This window comes from Eupeodes corollae, chromosome 1 (assembly GCF_945859685.1).
Source record: "Eupeodes corollae chromosome 1, idEupCoro1.1, whole genome shotgun sequence".
NCBI classification, from domain to species: Eukaryota; Metazoa; Arthropoda; class Insecta; order Diptera; family Syrphidae; genus Eupeodes; species Eupeodes corollae.
Window position 1 is genome coordinate 114,039,451 of NC_079147.1, and position 20,816 is coordinate 114,060,266.

A 20,816-nucleotide genomic window follows, 5' to 3' on the forward strand; every position below is an offset into this window, starting at 1 on the left:
TAATTAAATATTAATTTTTACCAATTTAGCGTACTATTTTTTGTAGATTTTTGTTCTTATGATAAAACTAGCTGCTGTATTTTATAAAAATGTTACTAAATGTTAAAAATTATACATACTATAAAATTAATTTAGCCAATATCTTTAATTTTTAAAAAGATATTTAAATTGAAAATCAATATTTACCAAGTTTGTGTAATGCTCTTTTATTTATTTTTTTTTTTTTCAAAAATTTAATAGATGTCAAAAACGTTATTCTTCGTTCCATAAAATTATTTTGGAGATGAATTCGTATAATGTTCGAAAAGTAGATGTCTCTACTGATTCTTGAGATATGGACTACGAAAAATGCTTCCTGCACGGACAGTCATTTCTCTAGAAATCGTTTATTTAGATTCTAGGGACCTTAAAACGTCGATATATGTCAAAATTTTCAATTATAATAAAAAGTTAAAAACTATACCAAAGTTGACATTAAGTAAAATTAACTCTTTTTTTCGATAAATAATTTTAAGTAAGTTGTGCGTTTAATTCGTTAAACTTCATTTTAAACATTTTAAAATTGCTTCTAAGTAATTTTCTTATGAAATTTTATTTAACTTACTTAACAAAATAAATCAAACCGATAATTATAGCAAAACTTAGAAGTGATAGTATAAATAGTTGTTTGCGGTATTTTACAAGATTAAACACGCCTCAGAGCACAACAGCATTTTTTTAATTATTTAAAAACATCAACTAAAAATAGAATAGAATAGAATAATATAAAATGGAACTGCACTCACCTAAAGCTTCTTAGCAACATTGCTTAATTTATAGCTCGTATTAGTGATTGGTGCATAGGTTAATACCATCAATTATAATTTAGGTGAAATCTGCATTGTATCGATTAAGTTAACAATATTTAGAAAAAAAATCAAAAATTGACAGCGCTACCCTTTAGACTATGACACCTTTCACATAATGTGGTTCCTTCTGAGTTGATAACACACTAAGTAGGCTAAAGGTAATTGCATTTTTATCTTTTGTCAGCATTACTTTTTTTGTACCTATAAATACCTAAATTCCTAGCATAAGGTATTTTTTCTTGCAAATAAAAATTACACACTGTATAGATTTTGAGTCACTAAGAATGCTAAATATAATATTTGTGATTCAAGAAGGAAGTTCTAAAGTCTAAAAGTTATGTGACGTAGAGACAGGCATGGGAAAAAGCGCGCTATAATCATCATCATCATCATCAGCATTTGCGTTTCGTGGTTTTTGAGATATATAATGGGGGTGAGAACTTGTGGCAGTGTCAGTATTAAAGAAAATTCTAACTATCGCGCGTCTTAAGATCTTAAAACTGTAGATACATAAATAAGTTTTATATTTGTTAAGTTTGTTTATATCTTAGTTTGTTCTGTGTGAGAAAAATATTAAAACAAAACACAGGTATACCTTTGTGTATTATTTACTTTTGAACAAATTGACAACTGCGGTTTTTATTTTATGTTTGGACAATATTGTTAATTAGTGGTCGGCGAAATGAAATTGGTTCTATAGTGTTACATATTTGTTTGGCAATGTTTTGGTGGGAAAATGAAGCATTTTTAAATTGGATTTGTTTGAAACTTTTTATGTTATAAAAATGTGTGTAATGTGTGCCTTGAAAACTTACAATATTAAACAGAATTGTTGTACGAAATGTAATTCTAGAAATTGTGTCACCATAGTTCCTAAATAATGACTTTTTCAATTCAAATATTCTCAATATTCAAACAATAATTGGAGAAACATCTTGTTTAAAGTAATTAAGTATATGAGACAACCGATGATGTCATTTCAAAATAATTAAATAAATATTGTCTGCAAATATTTTGATTAATAAATAGAGCTGGTTCATCACAACATAACCACTTTCTTTTTGTTAGTATAGATTAAAAAATGATATTTGTAAGATTTTTTATAAATGAATTACTCCCAACTGCCTAACTGCTTCAAATGAAAAAATAGTAGACATAATTTTAAAATACCGCAGTAACGTAATTTTGTAATGTTTAAATGTTTGCTGGTCTAAAATAAATTATTCCTTTATTTTTTTTTTAAATTGTTATAGATTGTCGTACTATATTAACGTTGTTTTTATTTGTGTTTTTAAAATTAAGTAGCAACATCAAACTAAGACAACAAAATACCAATATTTTAGATAGTTATTACACTTTCGTAATATACATTTTAACTTTAAAAAATATGCCACTTGAGTGCACTTTTTGTACAATTAATTGAATTTTAATTAATATACAAATTTTCTTAAACGATTCGCAAAAATTAATTATTTGAAATCTAAAATTTCGCGAAAATTAATTATTCGAAATCTAACATTTGTCGGTTGTTTTTAATTTTTTAGTTAATTATTGTTCATTTTATTTAATATTCAACAGTTCAGTTGAAAAACTTTTGACGTTATTTTCTCGTTTTCAGTTCCTTTGTGACTTTAAATATTTTTAATGATTTTTTGAGTAATTTTTTCAAACCCATTTTGCCAATCAAAGGTTATGTGGATTATTTATTTATTAGCAATAATACTTTATTGTGGGACGATATTTCAATCGCATAGAAACTACATTAAAAAGTGAACAGAGTTCATTAAATACTAAATTAATTCGCCCAAAAAAAAATTGAACGTGAGGTTCGTGCTCTTGGAAATTACTATGAAAAAACCATACAAAAATTTCCAGGTTTATGCTCTGTTTATAAATGTCATCCATTTTTGGGACCGAAATTTTTACTGGCGCTATAACTTGCCAAAACTAGGTCAGAAAACTTCCCATCCCGTCTGTCAATTTGTCTTGCTTAAAAGTTTGTCTATATATATTCGTATCAATTTAGATTTTATTTTTTATGAAAAAACGACTGTTGCTTTTTATATAAAAATTACTGAATATCGAAAACAATATTTTCTGTGAAATAAAAGAAGTTCGAAGCCAATATTTTTAATTTTTGAAAAAATATTTGAGTCGAAAATCAATTTTTACCAACTATTGTTAATTTTTTTTAGGTTTTTAATTTTTTGTACAAAAACTGTCAATTCGATTTTTTTTTAAATTTTACTGAATGTTAACAACAATATTTTTTGAAAGATAAAAGTAGTTTAAAGCCAATATCTAAAATTTTTGAAAAGATAATTGAGCCGAAAATCAATTTTTACCAACTTTAAGTAATGTTTTTGTTAAATTTTTATTTTTTATAAAAAAAAACTTTCAATTCGATTTTTTTTTAAAATGCTATCGGATGTCAAAAACATTATTCTTCGTTGCACAAAATTGTTTTCGAGATGATATCATATTTTAGTCGTAAAATTTTGGAGGTGACACATTTTTTTCAGTTTTTTTGATTTAAACTCTAGGGACCTTGAAACGTCGAGAATTGTAAAAAATTTTAATTTGACAAATCGGACCCATTACAATAACTTCCTTTGGGAAGTTAAAAAAACACCATTGTACAGAAAGTGTCCTAAACATTTGACCAATATTAAAGAACGATGGTACATTTATACTAAAAACTGTGCGGAATATACCTCAAGAAATACAAAAGTACACCATTGCGAAAAATATTGTACGTGTGTTTAATTAGCTGCAAATAACGTCAATATTAAAAGAAAAACTTAATTAGAGTCAGTTTTGAATTTCACCGTTTGCGCTGAGAAACCTGAACACAGAAAAGTGAAAATATCCTAGTTTTCATTAAATTTTTTAAGTAAACAGGCCAAAAATTAAATTTAATAATTAGTTATTCTTTAAAAGGCGTTCCACAACCAACTCTCGGATGGATATGCACTATGTAGATATATTTCGGAACGATCCTCATCATTAATATGTAGTAAATTGTTAACATTATTATTTGGCATTAGTAGTTTAGTGCTTTTAATCTTCATATTAAAATCTCACACCGAATAATGGTTGGTCATTAAAAAGAATGTTTTTTATGTACAAAATTTAATGTAAAAATATGTCATGTTGACTGATTTTAAAATTGTTTTTTGCATGCTTTATTAATTAAATATTTATAAAAAGGCTTTGATCCGACCCACACTTGCTTAAAAGGTTTGTAGGTTTTCGTGTTTTGTTAAAAAAGTCGTCAGTTAAATTATTAAAAAATATAAATATATAAAAAAAAAATTAAAATTACCAACAATATTTTGCATATGAAAAAATAGTTTAAAATCTATTTTTGTTAACGAGATTTTTGGTCGAAAACCAAGTTTTTTATAAGAACAATATCTTATGTTTACAACAAAATTAAGCACATTATGGAATCATTTTTTTACGAGACATCGAGAATTGGAATCAATTTTTACCCATGTTTAAAAAAATTTAATTCTATAAATGAAATTAGTTTGAAGCAAATACTTTTAATTGTTAGATATATATTTGGGTTATGAAGTGAATTACATTAGATACATAAGTATGATAATTATACTGACTGTAATATATTTATAAATGTAGCTTTCTTGCTTAACTGATTCATGGAATAGTAAGCTGTTAAAACAAAAAAAACTTTATAACTAATCGACTTTAAATAAAAGCCTCTTTGAGTTTTTTTACAAATGAAGAGAGCCAAGAAAATGGAAAAACCCATTAGAAAAATGAGAAATTGGCATTAAGCTATTTTTGTTTAAACCATTTATTTTCTTCCAAAATAAAATATTTATAATAGTACAACCTTAACATCTTTTAAAAATATGTTGTTACATATTCCAGGGACACAGGGTTATTTAAGCTTTTGATCTCAATATTTAAATTTTCATCAATTCACAGTCACTCTCATCAATCGAAAAAATAAATGATATATATATATATACCCAAGAGTATAAATGCAACATTTCTCCATCGAAGTCTATACAAATATTGTACACTGTCCCTTTTGTAATTTCACTTATTAATCCAACAAATCCATTTTGTATTTTTCAGTACACCAACAATAATGAAAATGAACTCGTTCAACACAAATGCACATGGCTTCCGGTCTTCCAAACGGAAATGCTCTTCTCTCACTGGTTGTTTGATATTTGTCCTTTTGATGTCACAGACTTCCTGTCGGCCATCCGAGACCGACAGTGACAATAGTCACAGCGAAGAAATAACATACAACGACCAAGACTACATGGATGCTGATGATTTGGATGTATGTATAAAAAGGATACCTACATATATGTACTGCATATTGAAGTATATGTGTACGGTACAGCTCTAAATTTTTGTTTGCGTGCTTCTAAGAGCTTATTTTGAGTTATGTTGCTGTTTTTTTTATTTTTCATGCCGCATATAGTGGAAAACCTTTGCAGATGTCGAAACCACATCGAAAGTCCATCCGATTATATTCTACAAGGAGGACATTGTCAGCGAGGATTATGGCATGTCATCACAATGATTTGTGTTGTATGTTATTTTATTTCATAAAGTTTTATATCTTCTTTCTGTAGACCCGAGCAAGGAGAAGAAAAAGACGCACGAGAAGCATCATGTTAAAGAAATTAAGAAGCACCAAGGGCAAAAGAATAAAAAAATATCTAGACGCCACAATCAAACTGAAAGCATTCGATATATATCACCGGAAAAGGTATATTTTGACATACATCCAATTGAACACAACGTCAAAGATGGAGGCAGCAGTGAAGATGAGAGCAGTTTCGACGAAGACGATATTCATGTTGAAGTTATATCTCTTGTTGATGGGAAAATCTTGAATACTAAAAATACACCGTCAGCTGAAGACCAATCCTATTCGAAAAGTTTACTAAATAAAAATCCAAACAAAATCAATCGTCGGAATCGCCGTGACGTCACAAAGAAAAATGAGGATGCGACAATTAATGTTAGCCTGCGTCATAAACGCAACCCTTACTACCAAAGAAACTCACACTATGCCAATCAATTGCCACATTACCGAGGGGTATCCTTCCATCCTCAATTAGTATTATACCCTATTAATATTAAGACCAGCAGTGGTGTAAAGTATGTTTGACCATTAAATGTGTATTTAGAGATTTTGGAAATTTAATCTTATAATCGTATGTTTTTCAACTTAAAGGCACCCAATTAAATCACCCAACTACTACAACGCATATTCTCCGGGTGGCGGAAATATTATTAACAGAAGACCAACCCCTGCCAGACCGATCCCCGGCGGAGACCCAGAAAGTTTGGATAATCGCTTTGATTTAGACAGACCAGTTTGGCCGATCGAAAGTAATACGACCAGACCTGGTATGTATACATTTATCTGACAAAAGTGTAGATAGCTTTAAGGTGAATATAGACAGATACTGGATATTAAATTTATCCATATTTGGTTTTTCAATTTAAGCACAAGACTCAAAAAAGCGTTGACTGTGTGTCCTTTACAATTTTTGAAAAGAAATTTGAAGGTAATATTTGAAATGAAAACGTCAGTTTAATGCAAACTGATTTAAAAACTCTTCTGTCAAACCTTCTTAATAATCCCTGTTATATAAACAAAATAAAGGTAGTTATTTTATCTTCTGTCCATATATGCCATCTTTACAATGAAATAGAAAGAAGTAACCGTGGCGTGATGGTTAGTAGGACTGTCATGCCAGAGGTCTTGGCAAATCCTCCAAGATGAATTCTTCTCATGAAAAGTACTATCTTAAATAAGCTGTTCGGATTCGTCTTAAAACTTTAGGTCCTCTTTATTCCTTATCACAATACTCGACGCAGAAATCGTTGAAGGCTGTAAGTAACTAGAACCTAGTTCTTATTGGACTGTTCCGCTACCTTAAACATTTCTGAATTCAAATAAAGCTCCAATTTGTTAAAGTATAAGCAAAAAAACTCTGAATTTATTGAATTTTTGTCCAAACTCGAGAGTTCAAAAAATCGCTTAATTGTCTTTTTAAATAAGGTAGTAAATGTTTTCTGCTAAGACCGTTTTCAACAAAGCGTTACACTTAATTGTTTTTTTTTTAAATACATTGAGAAACTTGGCATTTGGACTTACAAAAAATATTAAAAAGATAGTATGAAGTTTGATATGTTTTAAATAAGTAAAACCTTTTAGCATAGAATGTTACAGCAAAAAATATAACACTACTTACGTCTTGAGAGCTACAACTATGGAACAATGATAACATTTCATTTTATATAGTCAACAAGTCTGTTCCAGCAATTTATAATTTCTCGTTAGAATAAATTAGCTTTTATTGTTCATATGGTGTTAGTGCAACATATCATAGAACTTACCAGCTTTATACGAAAACTCCATTTAAAAAAAGAAAAACTATATGTTATTTGGTTGTAAAAATACTAATAATAATAACAATAATAATGTCTCCTGTTTTAGCTACTACTCAGGCACCACCGATGAGAACAATTCCACCAAGGAGAACACCTCCCCCAATTCTTCAATTTGGTGATGAGGACTATGTTACATCAGCTCCACCTGAAAATCGGAACACACAGTCTGGGGCCGTTGCGCCAAGCGGGTTCTCATCAGCGAGTTCAGGTAATTAAATTCATTCATAATACTTTGTTTACTACAAAGTTTTAATAAATAATTTAAAGACATTAAGAAAGCAAAATCAGCAAATATTTAACTGTCATTAGTTAGGCTTGAATAAAAACCTATTTAAAGATTTAATTATAAATTAAACCGGAGTGTCTATAACACCATTTTTTTTTGTCATTTCATCTCCACAGGATCATGGTCCGATTCAGCTCCTCGAACAACTCTACGTCCTTCAGTACAATCAACATTCAGACCAGCAGTAACATCACGGCCACCAGCAGTAGCATCACAACCATCGGCATCTCGAGGCATTTCGTCCTGTATTTGGGCGATAACATCATGCTGTACTTCTAGCGAACAAATTCGTTACCAATGTTTTGAAAGGTTAGGTTGCTCAGGTGCATTCTGGGACCTAAATCCATGTGCGGATGACATCCTTCGACTAGCCGTCCAAGCTGCTGATCAGTACCTCGACTAGGAAACAATGTTTTTTTTTTTGTTTATTTTGAAACATGCGGAATCGTAACTTATTTATTAAAAACAAAACGTATTTTTGTATGTATTTAAGTGTAATTTAGATATTTGATCATGCTCTTCCGACTTATATGATTAATGATAGTAAATATAATCCGAGATAATCACTTGTACCGGCTTTAATGACTTTTTAAAATTAAATTGTTTTCTCATTTGGATCAAATTATGGATCAAAAACTGAAGTTGTTATACCAATACAATATGCATTTAAAGATACTTTAACTAGACGCTTTAATATATTAATCACAAAACCGTGTTACAATTATACGAGTAAATGTGATGTTCTAATATATACTTTTTTTAACAAATACATTTTATTTTTATATTTTAAAAGAAACGTTTTTTTAACAAATTTAGTAATAATATATATGAAATTACAATTTCGAAGGGGTATTTAATTTCAAATGGTATTTAGGCAAATATTGCTGTATTTTAAATACTGCACCTTAAAATACTGTATTTCAAATATCGCATGTTCAAAATACTGTAACTCAAAATTCTGTAGTTAAAAACCAAAGGTCTCTGTAGGCTGAATTTTGAAAACATTGATTTTTTAAGGAATACATCATAATAATTTTTATTACCATAATGTTCTAATATATTTCCTTTGCACACAAAATTCCACCAAACTTATTGATCTGTCAAAGATTTTGAGATAAAGAATTTTGAGATACAATATTATAAGATACAGTATTTTGATAACAAATCATTTGAGATGCAGTATTTGAAAGTTACAGTATTTTGAAATACAGAATTTTAACCATACAGAATTCTGACCAAACAGTATTTTATAATACAGCATTTCGACCCGTTCTTGGTAGTTAGGTATAAGTCACCATATGGTGCTCTTTCAATTTCAAAATTTTATTTTTTAAAGAAAATTCGGAAAAACTAACATGTCCTTGGAATAAAGAAGACAAAATATGGGATTTTGTATGGTTCAAGTCATGTGTCTATAATTGGCAGGTAAAGTATTTTATAAAAAGAGGCTGGGATGCGACTCATACTGATAACTTCCCATCCCGTCTCTCGATTTGTATTGCTTAAAAGGTTTTAAGGTTTTCCTGTTGTATTAAAAAAGTTGACAGTTTAATCATTCTTAAAAATTTCAAAATTACCAACAATATTTTTCATATAATGAAATAGTTTGATTTTGAAATCTATTTTTGTAAACAAGATTTTTAGTCGAAAACCCAATTTTTACAAATTTTAGTAGTTTTTCTTAAAAATGTTTATTTCTTATACAAACAAATACAAAAATGTAGTAAATGAATTAAATTTGAAGTCAATATCTTCTTTTTTCATGAGATATCTAGAACGGAACATCAATTTTTACCGACTGTTTTTACTGTACTGTTCTTGTTAAATTCCATTTTTTATGAAAAAACGGACAGTTGGATTTTTACAAAAAATTACTGAATGTCGAAAACTGTGAAATAAAATTATTTTAAAGCCAGTATAATTAGTTTTTGAAAAGATATTTGATTGTAAAATTATTTTTTACCAGCTTTTATTAATTTTGTAATATTTTCTTTTGGTTTTTATTTTTTTAAGAAAAACTGTCAATTAGATTTTTCTCAAAATTTTACCGACTGTTGAAAACAATATTTCTTATAAGATAAAATAAGTTGGCAGCCATAACATCAAAGTTTTTAAAAGATATTGAAGTTTCTTTCCTTTCTTTTTAATTTTTTATTTTTATACAAAAAAAGCTTTCAACTCGATTTTTTTTTAAATTTTACCAGATGTTGAAAATGTTATTCTTTGTTTCCCAAAATTGTTTTGGAGATGAATCACTTTAATTCGTAGAATTTTCGAGATAAATTTGTTAGTTCAGTTTGTTTGATTTATAAAAAAAAACGTTAACTGGATTTTTTCCAAAAAGGCTTTAAGCTTTTGTAAAGGCTTTAAGTGGTTCCAGGTGTTTATCCGTTTTTTATATATTCTCTCTACGAACTATTTTCTTAACCTCGTTGATAAATCTTTTAAAACAAGAAAGTTATTTCCATTTTAAAAATAGCTATGTTTAATTCGTAGGGTATTGCAAGTAAAACAACTTGAGTGTAGGATGATTCGTCTTATGTATCAATTTATTTTATTTGTCAGATAAAAGGCATAAATGAATTTGGTAAAATATTTTAAGACATTTAACCATACAAAGTTTTCTTGCACTTATATTTCTTATATTAACTCAAGATGTTTTAGCATATTTAATAAATAAAAACACAATAAAGGTGTAACCAACCTAAGTTGAACTTGTTTTAGATGCTATTGATTAACTCTGACGGGCTGAAATAATGCTTTATACATTTTAAGTTTGGTTTAAAATTAAAACAATTATCTAACAATTATCATCATATCCTTCCTAAATTTGTTCAAACAAGGTCTTCAAGTTAAAAATACACCATAACAAAGTATAAAAATAGATTCAAGAGTTTTTTATCTATGACATTTTTAGAAAGGTCTACACTCTACATATTTATTTTTTCTCAACTTTAAGTCGAAGTCATGGATATGGATATAGGTATGTATTTAGTAGTAATGTTTAAAAAAAGGCGTTTACCACACGTTTGCTACTGTGATATAAGATGTGTTTTTTTGTAAAAGAAATCCGTAGTACAGTAGAAATGTATTTACTTCAGATTCAATGGACGTTTAACACCTCCTTGAGGCCCTGTTGGTGTGTTCGTGTAGTAGTGCCCAAACACTAAAATCATTATGAGGTCATTTCAAATCTCAATTTCTTTTTAATTTATTTCAAGTGTAATTTTTGCTTATTTCAAAACTTGCATTTTTTCAATTACGTAATAACTTAAATTTTATTTCATGTTTTTTGCAAATTCATTTTTTATAGTCATACTAGATTTTGCGTCACCCTGGTATCAACTTAAGTACGACTTCATTACGGAATGAAACCTCAAAAATATCTTGGGAAGCTTTTGAAAAAAGATGAAGATAAAAAAGTTTAAACCTTAATTCTCATTCGGGTTTTCAGCGTTACATATCAAATCGATTTTTGAGTTCTCTGCGCGTCATTGTAATCTTTTCTATAATTAAAAATATAAGCTAAACATTTTAAACGATTAAGTACTATGTTAAAGGCAGCTTATAAGATGATTTACCTAATTACAAACGATTCAAACATCTTACTATCTCTAACTTATTTGCTACTTTAACGTTTAGCAATTGGTAAATCCATATGACATCCATACAATTATTCGGCAGTGGATGAAATGGTGCAGTCAACAGTTGGGAATTCCAATTAAAAGGTTCGTTTAGCCGTATTTGCTTTGTTTATTTTCCCAAACTGTCACTTTTTAGACATGTTTGGATGCTCGTGTTTTAATAAAAGGCAATTAGCGTTTTTTAATTTTGGTGTCCCTTATTAATAGTATTGTAAGTATTTATCAAGTTGCTAGCTATAGCAACTTGATTCAGGTTTGAATAAATTCAGACCATCTATCTGTAAAATTTTTGTTGGTTGAATCCTTTTGATGCAAAATTTAGTTTAAAATTTTACTTAAAATTAAGTAATTTCCGTTTGATAATTTCAAAAAATGCTTATAAATCCATCAACGGATTACTTTAAAGCCTGCAGATAGGTTATAATCAAGTTTATACAATTCCATAATAATTAAACATAGATTGCTTAAATAACAGTTTAAATTTTCCACGGTTCCACATGCAAAACATAAATGAAACACAGGGTGACCGCTTCTAGAAACTTAGATCGTTTGGCTTAAGATCAATTAACAAGGTAAGTTGGAACCTATTTTTTTTTTCTAATTCACAGGCACGCAAGGGTTTATTAATACCCCTTATATGTTCATATTTAAACACAGTGTGAACTTTAAGAAAATAGGTCTTAAAGTTCTGAATATAAAAATGACAGGGACAAAAAGGGTTGGCCAAGAGCATTCCAAATTCTCGATGTGTGGTTAAAAAAGGATTTATGTACTTAACAGTATGTTTGAAATTGAACTCAAGGGTAAGCTGATGAGAATTCCTGAAAGTGCGATTATTACGGCTGAATTTCATTTACAAAGCAATGTTTGTAAAAATATCGGTAAACGAAATATCGAAAAAACGAAAGGCATGAAACATTGCGGCGGATTTCTATCGATGTAAACGATTCGGTTATAGTTCTATCACATATCCCTTTTTTGGATTCTATCTAAGAGCTTCAAAATTCTTTTAGGGACCCAGCCCAGATTTACGATTTGTATGCAAGCCTTGGACGAATACAGGCTTTGTAAGTAAAAGCCAGACCAGAAAGGGTGATTAATTTCTTGGAACGTCTCGGAGGAATCCTATGCCCCTAGTAGCATTTTTAACAACGTCGAATATGTGATCACTCCTTAAGATTCGAACTGTGATACAAGTACTCAAAGTTTAATAGTTTCCTGGATGCAAGTTTCACTCATGGATAGCGGCGTTAAGTGCGGCGATGAGTTAAGCTTTAACCACAGTAGACAGCATTGAGTTTTTGAACTCTTCACAATTAATAATTTCCTATTGTACAATCCTGTTGAGATCAGAATTTAATGAGCTTAACATTTTCTGGCGTTGAAGTTCCACATCCGAAGGACAAGGATGTGAATTTAGAAACAAATACGACAAGCTGAGAGTACTGTCATGGTCATCAACAGTTTAATGTGACAGACAAGAGATCGTTAATGAATATGAAGAAAAGAGTCGGAGACTCTTCAAAGCCCTGGGGTGCACTAGCGTTTATTTTCTGGATATCAGATTTGAAACCATCCAATACACCTGTATTGAAGGGTTTGAAAATTTGTTTCTAATCCAATGAAAAAGAGATTTATCAATACCAAAAGCAGACATTTTCAATAAGAAGGCTTGGTGCAAAATTCTATCAAATGCTTTTGAAATATGAAGTGCAATAACCTTAATTGAAATAAAATGTTTTAACTCTGATTCTTTAAAAGATGTCTTGGTTTTTATTTCTTTTTTTTTTAAGAAACACTTTGATTTTGGAAAGCTTATTTGTACCTAATTCGTAAAATTTATTACACCGTTAGATGCAGTTCAACCCATTTTAACTTTGAGCACTATTTAACCGTTTTCAACAAAATGGGATATTCTAGTTAATTCCTAATAAATCTTTGCAAAAATGTGATTTAAAAAATATTTACTAAAACAAAACTAAGAACATCCTGTAATAGTGGTCTTTCTGCATCTGTAGCTAGCTTTCGGGGTAAACAAATGCTGCGAGCTAAATAGAGGAAACCGAAAAATGTTTCACACATGGTATACTACGCTATAAAAATAAATTTTCTAAAACAAAAAAAGCAAAAGAACTTACCGCTTGAGCTGTCGTAGGACTTCGGGACGTTCGTGTTGGCCCGCTTAATCTCTCGCCTGCCCATGACTGATGCTATTGTTGCTGACGTAGTTGGGCTTGTGATAGTCGCTGTCGATGATGATGATGTTGATGCTAGAGTACCGTTATTGTTGGTGGCGGCTGTGGCTTCCAGGTGAGAGTTAGATGTGCTTGTGGGGGGTTGGTAGCCTTCAAGGGGTTGAACCACCGATTCTCGGGAGTGAAATGAATTTGTGGCGACTGCGGAATGAGGAGGCTGAGGCTGAGTGTGATGATGTTGATGTTGATGAGGATGTGGATGCGGATGAGGATGGTGTTGCTGATGCGTTGCTGCCGATGATGAGGTTGATGATGAAGACGTGGAGGAGGTGACGGCGGCTGCTGTTGTTTGTGGTGACGAGGGTACGGATTGTTGTGATGTTGGATGGTGGGCAGCACTCGCCGAGAACGATGGTTTACGTATTGATGCTGGTCTCAAACCCTTGACCGGGTACAACGGGTACTATCGTCCAGCAACTCGTACCCAATCGCGGTTTTCACTATTATACCAAATACCTGTAACGATGGCTTTATTTAATTGGGTTTTTATCTTTAAAAAAAAAACTGATGTGCAGCAAGTCTTTTCAATAAGCACCCCATCCGCCCATTATCAAGAACCAGGGCCATAGGTATACTCTGGCTGCATATACAGATGCATGAAAAAGCACTAATCGAATTCAATTGAATTCGGACCCTGGCGCAACCCTATTAACCATATGTGATTGGATGAAGTATTCTACTGCCAGGAAACAAATATTTTGAGCTTAAATTAAGCATTTGGTTACTTTCGGCATCCAGCACTACAGGAATGCATTTATTAATTATTAGAATTTGTGTTTGTTTTGTTGTCTTTTGGAGCCTATTTTAATTTCAAACTGAAATTTGTTACAATTTTGTCTCTAATTTATACCTGTATTCAATCTTGAAATTTAAAAAGTATTTACTAATTCTAATATTATTATTTATCTAGGACTTTAATTAATTAGCTTCGCTTATCTTATCTAAGGATGTGTGAGTTGCCTTTACCTTTTTTGCTTTAAACTATCCTAAACAACTATCTTAAGTTTCTGTTCAAATAATCCATCATACACAGCCCAAGTGTAAACAATCATGTATTTCATATTCATGAAATCAACAACATATAAGTTCATGGTAATATCTTGTGAGTTTAATTTATACATATGTTTATGGAAGGTAAATGTAGATTTATAGTAAAGGTTTAGGTTGTATTTGTTAAATGTATTCCTTATTCTAAGTAGGTAACGCACATACATATGGCCGATGATGAGAAAGTAAATCAGTTTTTTCTTTGCATACAGATTGAAAATTTTATAGATTTTTCTTATTTATACAACACGAATTTTAAGTTAAGACATAAAATATTCAAATTCATATTTTGTTCTTTACAAAATCAAGGGTTATTTTTTGGCAACACTGGTTTAAACAGCTGATGCACGTTTCGTGTTTTGTTTCACTGGCAAACATCTTTAGTTTGGTCTATAATTTAACCATGAATCGTCCTAGAAATGAACAACGCTTGCAGATGATTGTATTTTATTATCAAAATGCGTCCTCTGTTAAGAAAGTTCATCGCGCGCTTCTTCCATTTTATGGTCAGTTTAATCGACCCACTGAACCGGCTATTCGGGCTATTGTGACTAAATTTTTCACTAAATTTACATTGTTCGACATTAAACCACCAACACGCTAACGTAGAGTGTGAACTGAAGAAAATATCAGAGCTGTATCAGCCAGTGTTAATGCTGACCATCAATTCGATGGCCCCATGCAAAACTATACTAAGTTATAAACTAATGTTGGAAAACAATTTAAAACAAAATTTAACGCAGATGAAAATATTAGCTGTCCTGAGAACGAATCCAGTGATTTCAAGTTAATTGACGACATGGGTAAAAGTAAATTATCTTTCAAAAAGCAATGCTTTATAAAAAAAAAGTAAACAAAATATTATATTTGAATAGGTGTTCCGAATTGCTCTGAAGCTCCAAATACCCTTGAAATTTGTGACGAGTTGGATTTGTAAGGTAACTTGGTAAACAAACCTTTTTGTTCCCAACTAATTGCTTCTTTTTAAAGAGCCCTTTCAAGATAGTGGAAGCGAATATGCTCCAGACAATGAATATTCGTCTGACTCCAGCATTTCCACGCCAGCAGACAGTATTTTGACACCTCCTCAAAATAATATTGTTGATCATAACCATCAGTACGACACTCACGAAAATCTGAAAACCAAATCTGGGAGAGAGCGCCCCATCAATCAAAAACTTTGGAAACGGAATCAAGCCAAACGTTTAAAAAATTCAGAAAAGTCTTTCACTTCTTCAAAAGGTGTTTCAAGAGAAGAAAAACGTATGCCGAAAGGATGTGGAGACACTTGCAGGATGAAATGTGAAAGTACAATTTCAGAGGAGACCAGGTATAATCATTTTAAAAGCTTTTATAAACTTGGATGCAGTCAAGGCTTGTTGAAAATGATGATAAAAAACGAACTCTTGCTGGTGTAACTTCAATAAAGACATGCACTAAAAAGTATAATTAAGTTTTTATTCAAGATAATAGTGAACACAAAGTCCACGTTTGTCAAAAAATGTTTTTGAATACGTTTTCAATCCCTGCTCAAACGATCCGGTCAGTTTTTGAAAAGATTGCGATGAGTAATGGAATAATCCTAAGTCCAGATAAAAGAGAACAGCATTTTAGTAAATGAGTTAAGAGAAAACTCAAAAACGTTTTTAAAGCAACAAATTGAGTTATTTCTGCTAGTAGAATCACATTACTGCCGAAAGGATTCGAACAAAAAATACGTTAGTAATGAAATTAAGTAAGTTGGACAAATGTTTTATGAAGAATGGTTTGAATCTAGAGATTATGATTTTATAAATAAGGTAACATTAAGGAAGTATCGTGACATCTTTAACTTTAATTTAAGTTTGTATGTTCCGAAGAAAGATCAATGTGATTTCTGCTTGAAATACGAAAACATGACTTCTGAAGAAAAATAGCTTCAAAATTTGAAAATGATCAACATTCGTTCAACAAAAAAAAAAGCTCGAGAGTTAAAGGAAGCAGACAAAACAGCTGCACAAGCTCCATCGGCCACTGTTACTGCTTGTTTTGAATTCGAAAAAATAATTTCCACTGCTTTTATTATAAAAGAAAACTACAAGTTTATAATTTCACGGTTTATGAACTTGCCTCCCATGAAGCCAATTACTATGTTTGGGATGAAACCATCGCCAAAAAGGGGTGTGTAGAGGTTTCAAACTGCCTTCTTAAATTTATTGAAGAATACGTGACAAAAGGTGTACCAAATTTCCATTTTTGCTCAGACATTTTTGGTGGCTGGATGTGGATGGGCATCCAAAAATTTTAAGATAACCATCACTCATAGATTTTTAGAGAAAGGCCACACCCAAAACGAGGGCGATAGTTTACATGCCTTAATTAAAAAAAGTCAGAAAAATAAAATAGTCTACACCAAAATCCAATGCTATTCAATTATTAGGAATGCAAAAACTAAAGAACCGGTTTATAAAGTAACAGAAATGATACAAGATAATTTCAAAGACTTTAAAACTTTTTCATATTCTCTGAATTGGATAAAAAATATGGATAACGAAAAACTGACAATAAGTAAAATTCGTGAAGTATATTTCAATGTTGACAAAGAATATGTGATGAACTATAAATACTAGAAGATGAATTCAAAATAATAGAATTAAACGCTGCAAAAACAGAAAATAGAAACAAGAACCGATCAAAAAAGTTTCCGCAGGATGTGTTTGATAGAGTCTACAAGAAACCTATTGCAGTTTCCACTGATAAATAATTGGACCTTCTTTCACTTTGCAAACAAAATCTTATTCCTTCAATTTACCAGGAATTCTACAGGACATTAAAAACCGCATCTTTTATTCCAGCTCCATCAGATACCGAAAATGATGACTAAACATAATTACATTTTACAAACAATGTGAAACTCTTTTTTTTGTTATTAATAAAATAGTTGATCCTTAATCGTTCTTTTTATTATTTGTATATTCTATAATTATACATTGAAAGTGCAAAAATGTCATAGTAAACAATTCTACGTAAGACTTAGGGCCCCGTGTCCTTAACATGTTGCGCCCACTTTATATGAACTTATAATAGATTTCAAATACCTATATTCTTTCCGTGGCAGTTTAATACTAACATGACATAGAATCATTTGAAGTAAGTGCTGAACACTAATAAACATACCACCTCCAATTTAACCTAGAAGACGCATTAACACTGATTGGGCGTTTAATTTAAAAAAAAAAAGCATACAAGTAAAATAATGACTGATGTATTCAACTCAGAAATCTATCAAGTAAGAAAAAAGTTATACTCAAAAAACTTTGAACCTCTCTCCTTAAAAATAGCATATTTGAACTTAGTATAGTTTTGCATGGGGCCATCGAATTATCGATTCGTCGCCGTTCGCAGCAATTGGGCCCCTGTTCCTTAACAACGTGCACAATTTTGCAGAAGGATTTAGGTCCTTCCTACGTCCAATACTACTTGAATTGGTCCGAAAGTTAATTTCTAACCACTAACCCAACGAAGAAGGGATTCATCAATTCCAAATGCACCCATTTTGGATAAGAGAGCTTGATGCCAAACTTTATTAATGCCTTTGAAATATCAAGTGCAATAATCTTAAAAACGATGTAAAGATTTAATCCACTGTTCGGTGAGATAAAGCATGAGATCACCAGTGGATCTATTGCAACGAAAGCCATACTGCCGGTCATTAAGAAGCTTCCGTTCTTCTTCAGCTGAAAATTGATCAGCGTTTTCATGACCTTGGAAAGAAGGGGCATAAGTGCAATTGGACGATAGTAAGATGCTGAGGAGTATTTGACTTTTTTAGGGACAGGTTGAAAAAATTCAGTTTTCCATACACTCAGGAAGAGACCTGTAGAATAGGACAGATGGAAAAGCTCACGCAGTTGTTTTGCCAGCGTTGAACCTCTTCAGAACAATAGCGGAGAAACTATCCGGGCCAGCGGATTTGTGTATGTCAAGATTTTTAAGTACTCTAGTAACTGAACGTGTACGAAAGAAGTTTTAATAAACCGTTTACGTGTTTTCTTTTCAATGTATGCCTTCGAATTACTTAGAAACTCATCCTGATCTACCCGTACAACACTTTTGTTTTCTTTAAATTTAGGTATTTTCTTCCTTTGTTTTGTTGATCATCTATGAAGCATTATCATCAGCTTTCGGTCCCAATATTATAAACTTCTCAATAACCTCACCAGGTATCATTTAAACTAATAACAGCCTCACCTTCCATTGAAAGAATTTGTGAATCCATCTAATTCAAAAAGTCGAAAATTACACAATACCTTTTTAGTTTTTTAAGTCTTTTTAACTTAATCAATCTAGACAAGAAAAAAACAATTTTGATGAATTGTAATCAGACACAAAATGAACTAACAGTATGTAATAGTCATTATCACTTAGATCCATAAGGTTCTATTATTTATTTATTTTTTTTATGGGCGCAAGGTTCTATCTGGCTTTCGTAGACTTAAAATTTAATTAATATAGCAGTTTTTTTGCTCTTGCAAATTTGGAAGATCCCTTAAATTAGTTTACAAAGTACAAACTTCTACAAACTATTTTATTTTAGCTATGTTTTTTTTTTTAATTAAAAAAGTCTTACCGTGCATTAAAGTATGAAAAAACTTTGTTAGTTTTTCCAAATATTTTGTTTAAAATGTCAACTTGATTTTTTGCAAGCTGGATTTCCCGTTAAATGATGGGTTATGTTTAGGGATTTTGTTTTTAAATCGATTCAATCTGAAAATACACAAAAAATTTTAAAATTGTGTGAGTTTCTGTTAACAAAACGTAAAAATATAATAATATGTTTAAATATTTTTAAAGTCTATCTGTTTTACAATTTCCTATGTGTTGATATCATTTTACACCTATACAATGCTTACAGGCGGAATTTCTATATTGTGAATTGAAAATTGCTAATAAGGCTTAAAGCCTGAAAACTTTCATCTTCAGATTCATATATAAGTTTAAAACACCAAACTAATGAATACTCTAAAGTTGTAATTTCAAGAGCAAATTAATAACTCGCACGCTCTTGTGTGCACAAAAAACATGCATTATCTTCTCAGGTATCGAATCCATGTCTCGAATGGAGCTCTATTAAACACAAACAGTTCAACTCTAGACACATAAAACACATGTATCTATGCAGACACCCACATCATCCTTTATATGTATGTATTTGTAAACAAAACACAAATTGCAGCGCACGTTTTTGTCCTGTTGCTTCTAAGCGAATGCGATACACATACAATATACATGCATACAATATTCTTACTATCTGCACAAATAAAACGAAAAACAAAAATATCCTTTCAAAAAAAAGCCTCTAATGCATTTTAGTTTCTTCTTTCTTATTCGTGAAAGGAATCGTTTGATATCAAATAGATATAAAAAACAGGAACTCACTCCTTTCAGTTATTTGAGACTTCGTTTTAACATCAAGGAACAGGCACAAGGATCGCTGAATGGGAAGATGCTTGTCGATGTTGCTATATGACTAATGTACTCCTTTACACGTCCGCCTGGAAAATAAATCTTACGTGAAGTTTCTATTCTTTTTTTTTTTGGTTTCCGTGTCTGTTTTCAAAGATAAGACACCATCTTAAAATAACTCACAATTTTATCCATAAGAATTAAAATGCATGAACGAGTCGCATAAACTTACTTTTCTAAACGAAACTGACAGTTTATGTTGATGTTATTGTTGAAAGTCATTGACTGTCATTTATTTACGAATGCCAACGATAAAATTGTGTTATCAAAATTATTGTTTTTCAAATAAAGTTCACAGTTATTCCAGTTTTACGGCCATACTCATCCTTCAGAGAGGGCAAAATAGTCAATGCATCTGAATCCACTGCTGCAGTAAATGAAAGAACTAACAAAAACATCGACACATGTAACTCAGGCTTTCGTAGACTTGGGTTTGCAATAGTAGCCGTACAAAATTGAATTTAAGGGTAACGTCAATAGAAAAGGGCCAGAAAAGATGATTCTTTTTAAAACTAATATTTACTTTATCACTTTTTGGAAGCGAAATTTATCGAAATTTGTGTCAATCGATAAAAATATAACAATTTTCAAGGTACAGAAAATTAGGTACAACTTTTAAACTTCTCTCTGTTTTTATATTCATAGGTATCAAATCTATTTTCAAATCTGCTGCGATAGATGTAAATGGAGAGTGTAATGGAATTAGAGATTTTTATTTTAGAAAATTAAAAAAAGAAAAAATGTAGTATTCTCTTTGCTTGCAACAGTTGCCCCAGAC

At 30.8% G+C, this 20,816-nt stretch overlaps 2 protein-coding genes across 3 annotated transcripts in view; one reads left to right on the forward strand and one right to left on the reverse strand.

Moving 5' to 3' along the window:
* Positions 1 to 8,155, forward strand: part of LOC129939548 (uncharacterized) — a 53,246-nt gene extending 45,091 nt beyond the window's left edge. The window contains exons 1-7 of one of the 2 annotated variants that reach the window (XM_056047590.1): positions 1,296 to 1,437; positions 4,956 to 5,169; positions 5,314 to 5,398; positions 5,468 to 5,999; positions 6,076 to 6,251; positions 7,348 to 7,509; positions 7,704 to 8,155. In XM_056047590.1, the coding sequence (XP_055903565.1) occupies positions 4,969 to 5,169; positions 5,314 to 5,398; positions 5,468 to 5,999; positions 6,076 to 6,251; positions 7,348 to 7,509; positions 7,704 to 7,990 (1,443 nt within the window). In that variant the 5' untranslated portion in view covers positions 1,296 to 1,437; positions 4,956 to 4,968 and the 3' untranslated portion in view covers positions 7,991 to 8,155. Of the gene's footprint in view, positions 1 to 1,295; positions 1,438 to 4,955; positions 5,170 to 5,313; positions 5,399 to 5,467; positions 6,000 to 6,075; positions 6,252 to 7,347; positions 7,510 to 7,703 lie in introns of those variants that run through there. The other variant, XM_056047589.1, reaches the window with a different exon arrangement.
* Positions 1 to 13,707, reverse strand: part of LOC129939549 (uncharacterized) — a 71,819-nt gene extending 58,112 nt beyond the window's left edge. The window contains exon 1 of the mRNA XM_056047591.1: positions 13,370 to 13,707. Within this exon, the coding sequence (XP_055903566.1) occupies positions 13,370 to 13,433 (64 nt within the window). The 5' untranslated portion in view covers positions 13,434 to 13,707. The remainder of the gene's footprint in view (positions 1 to 13,369) is intronic.
* Positions 13,708 to 20,816: the final 7,109 nt, after the last annotated feature.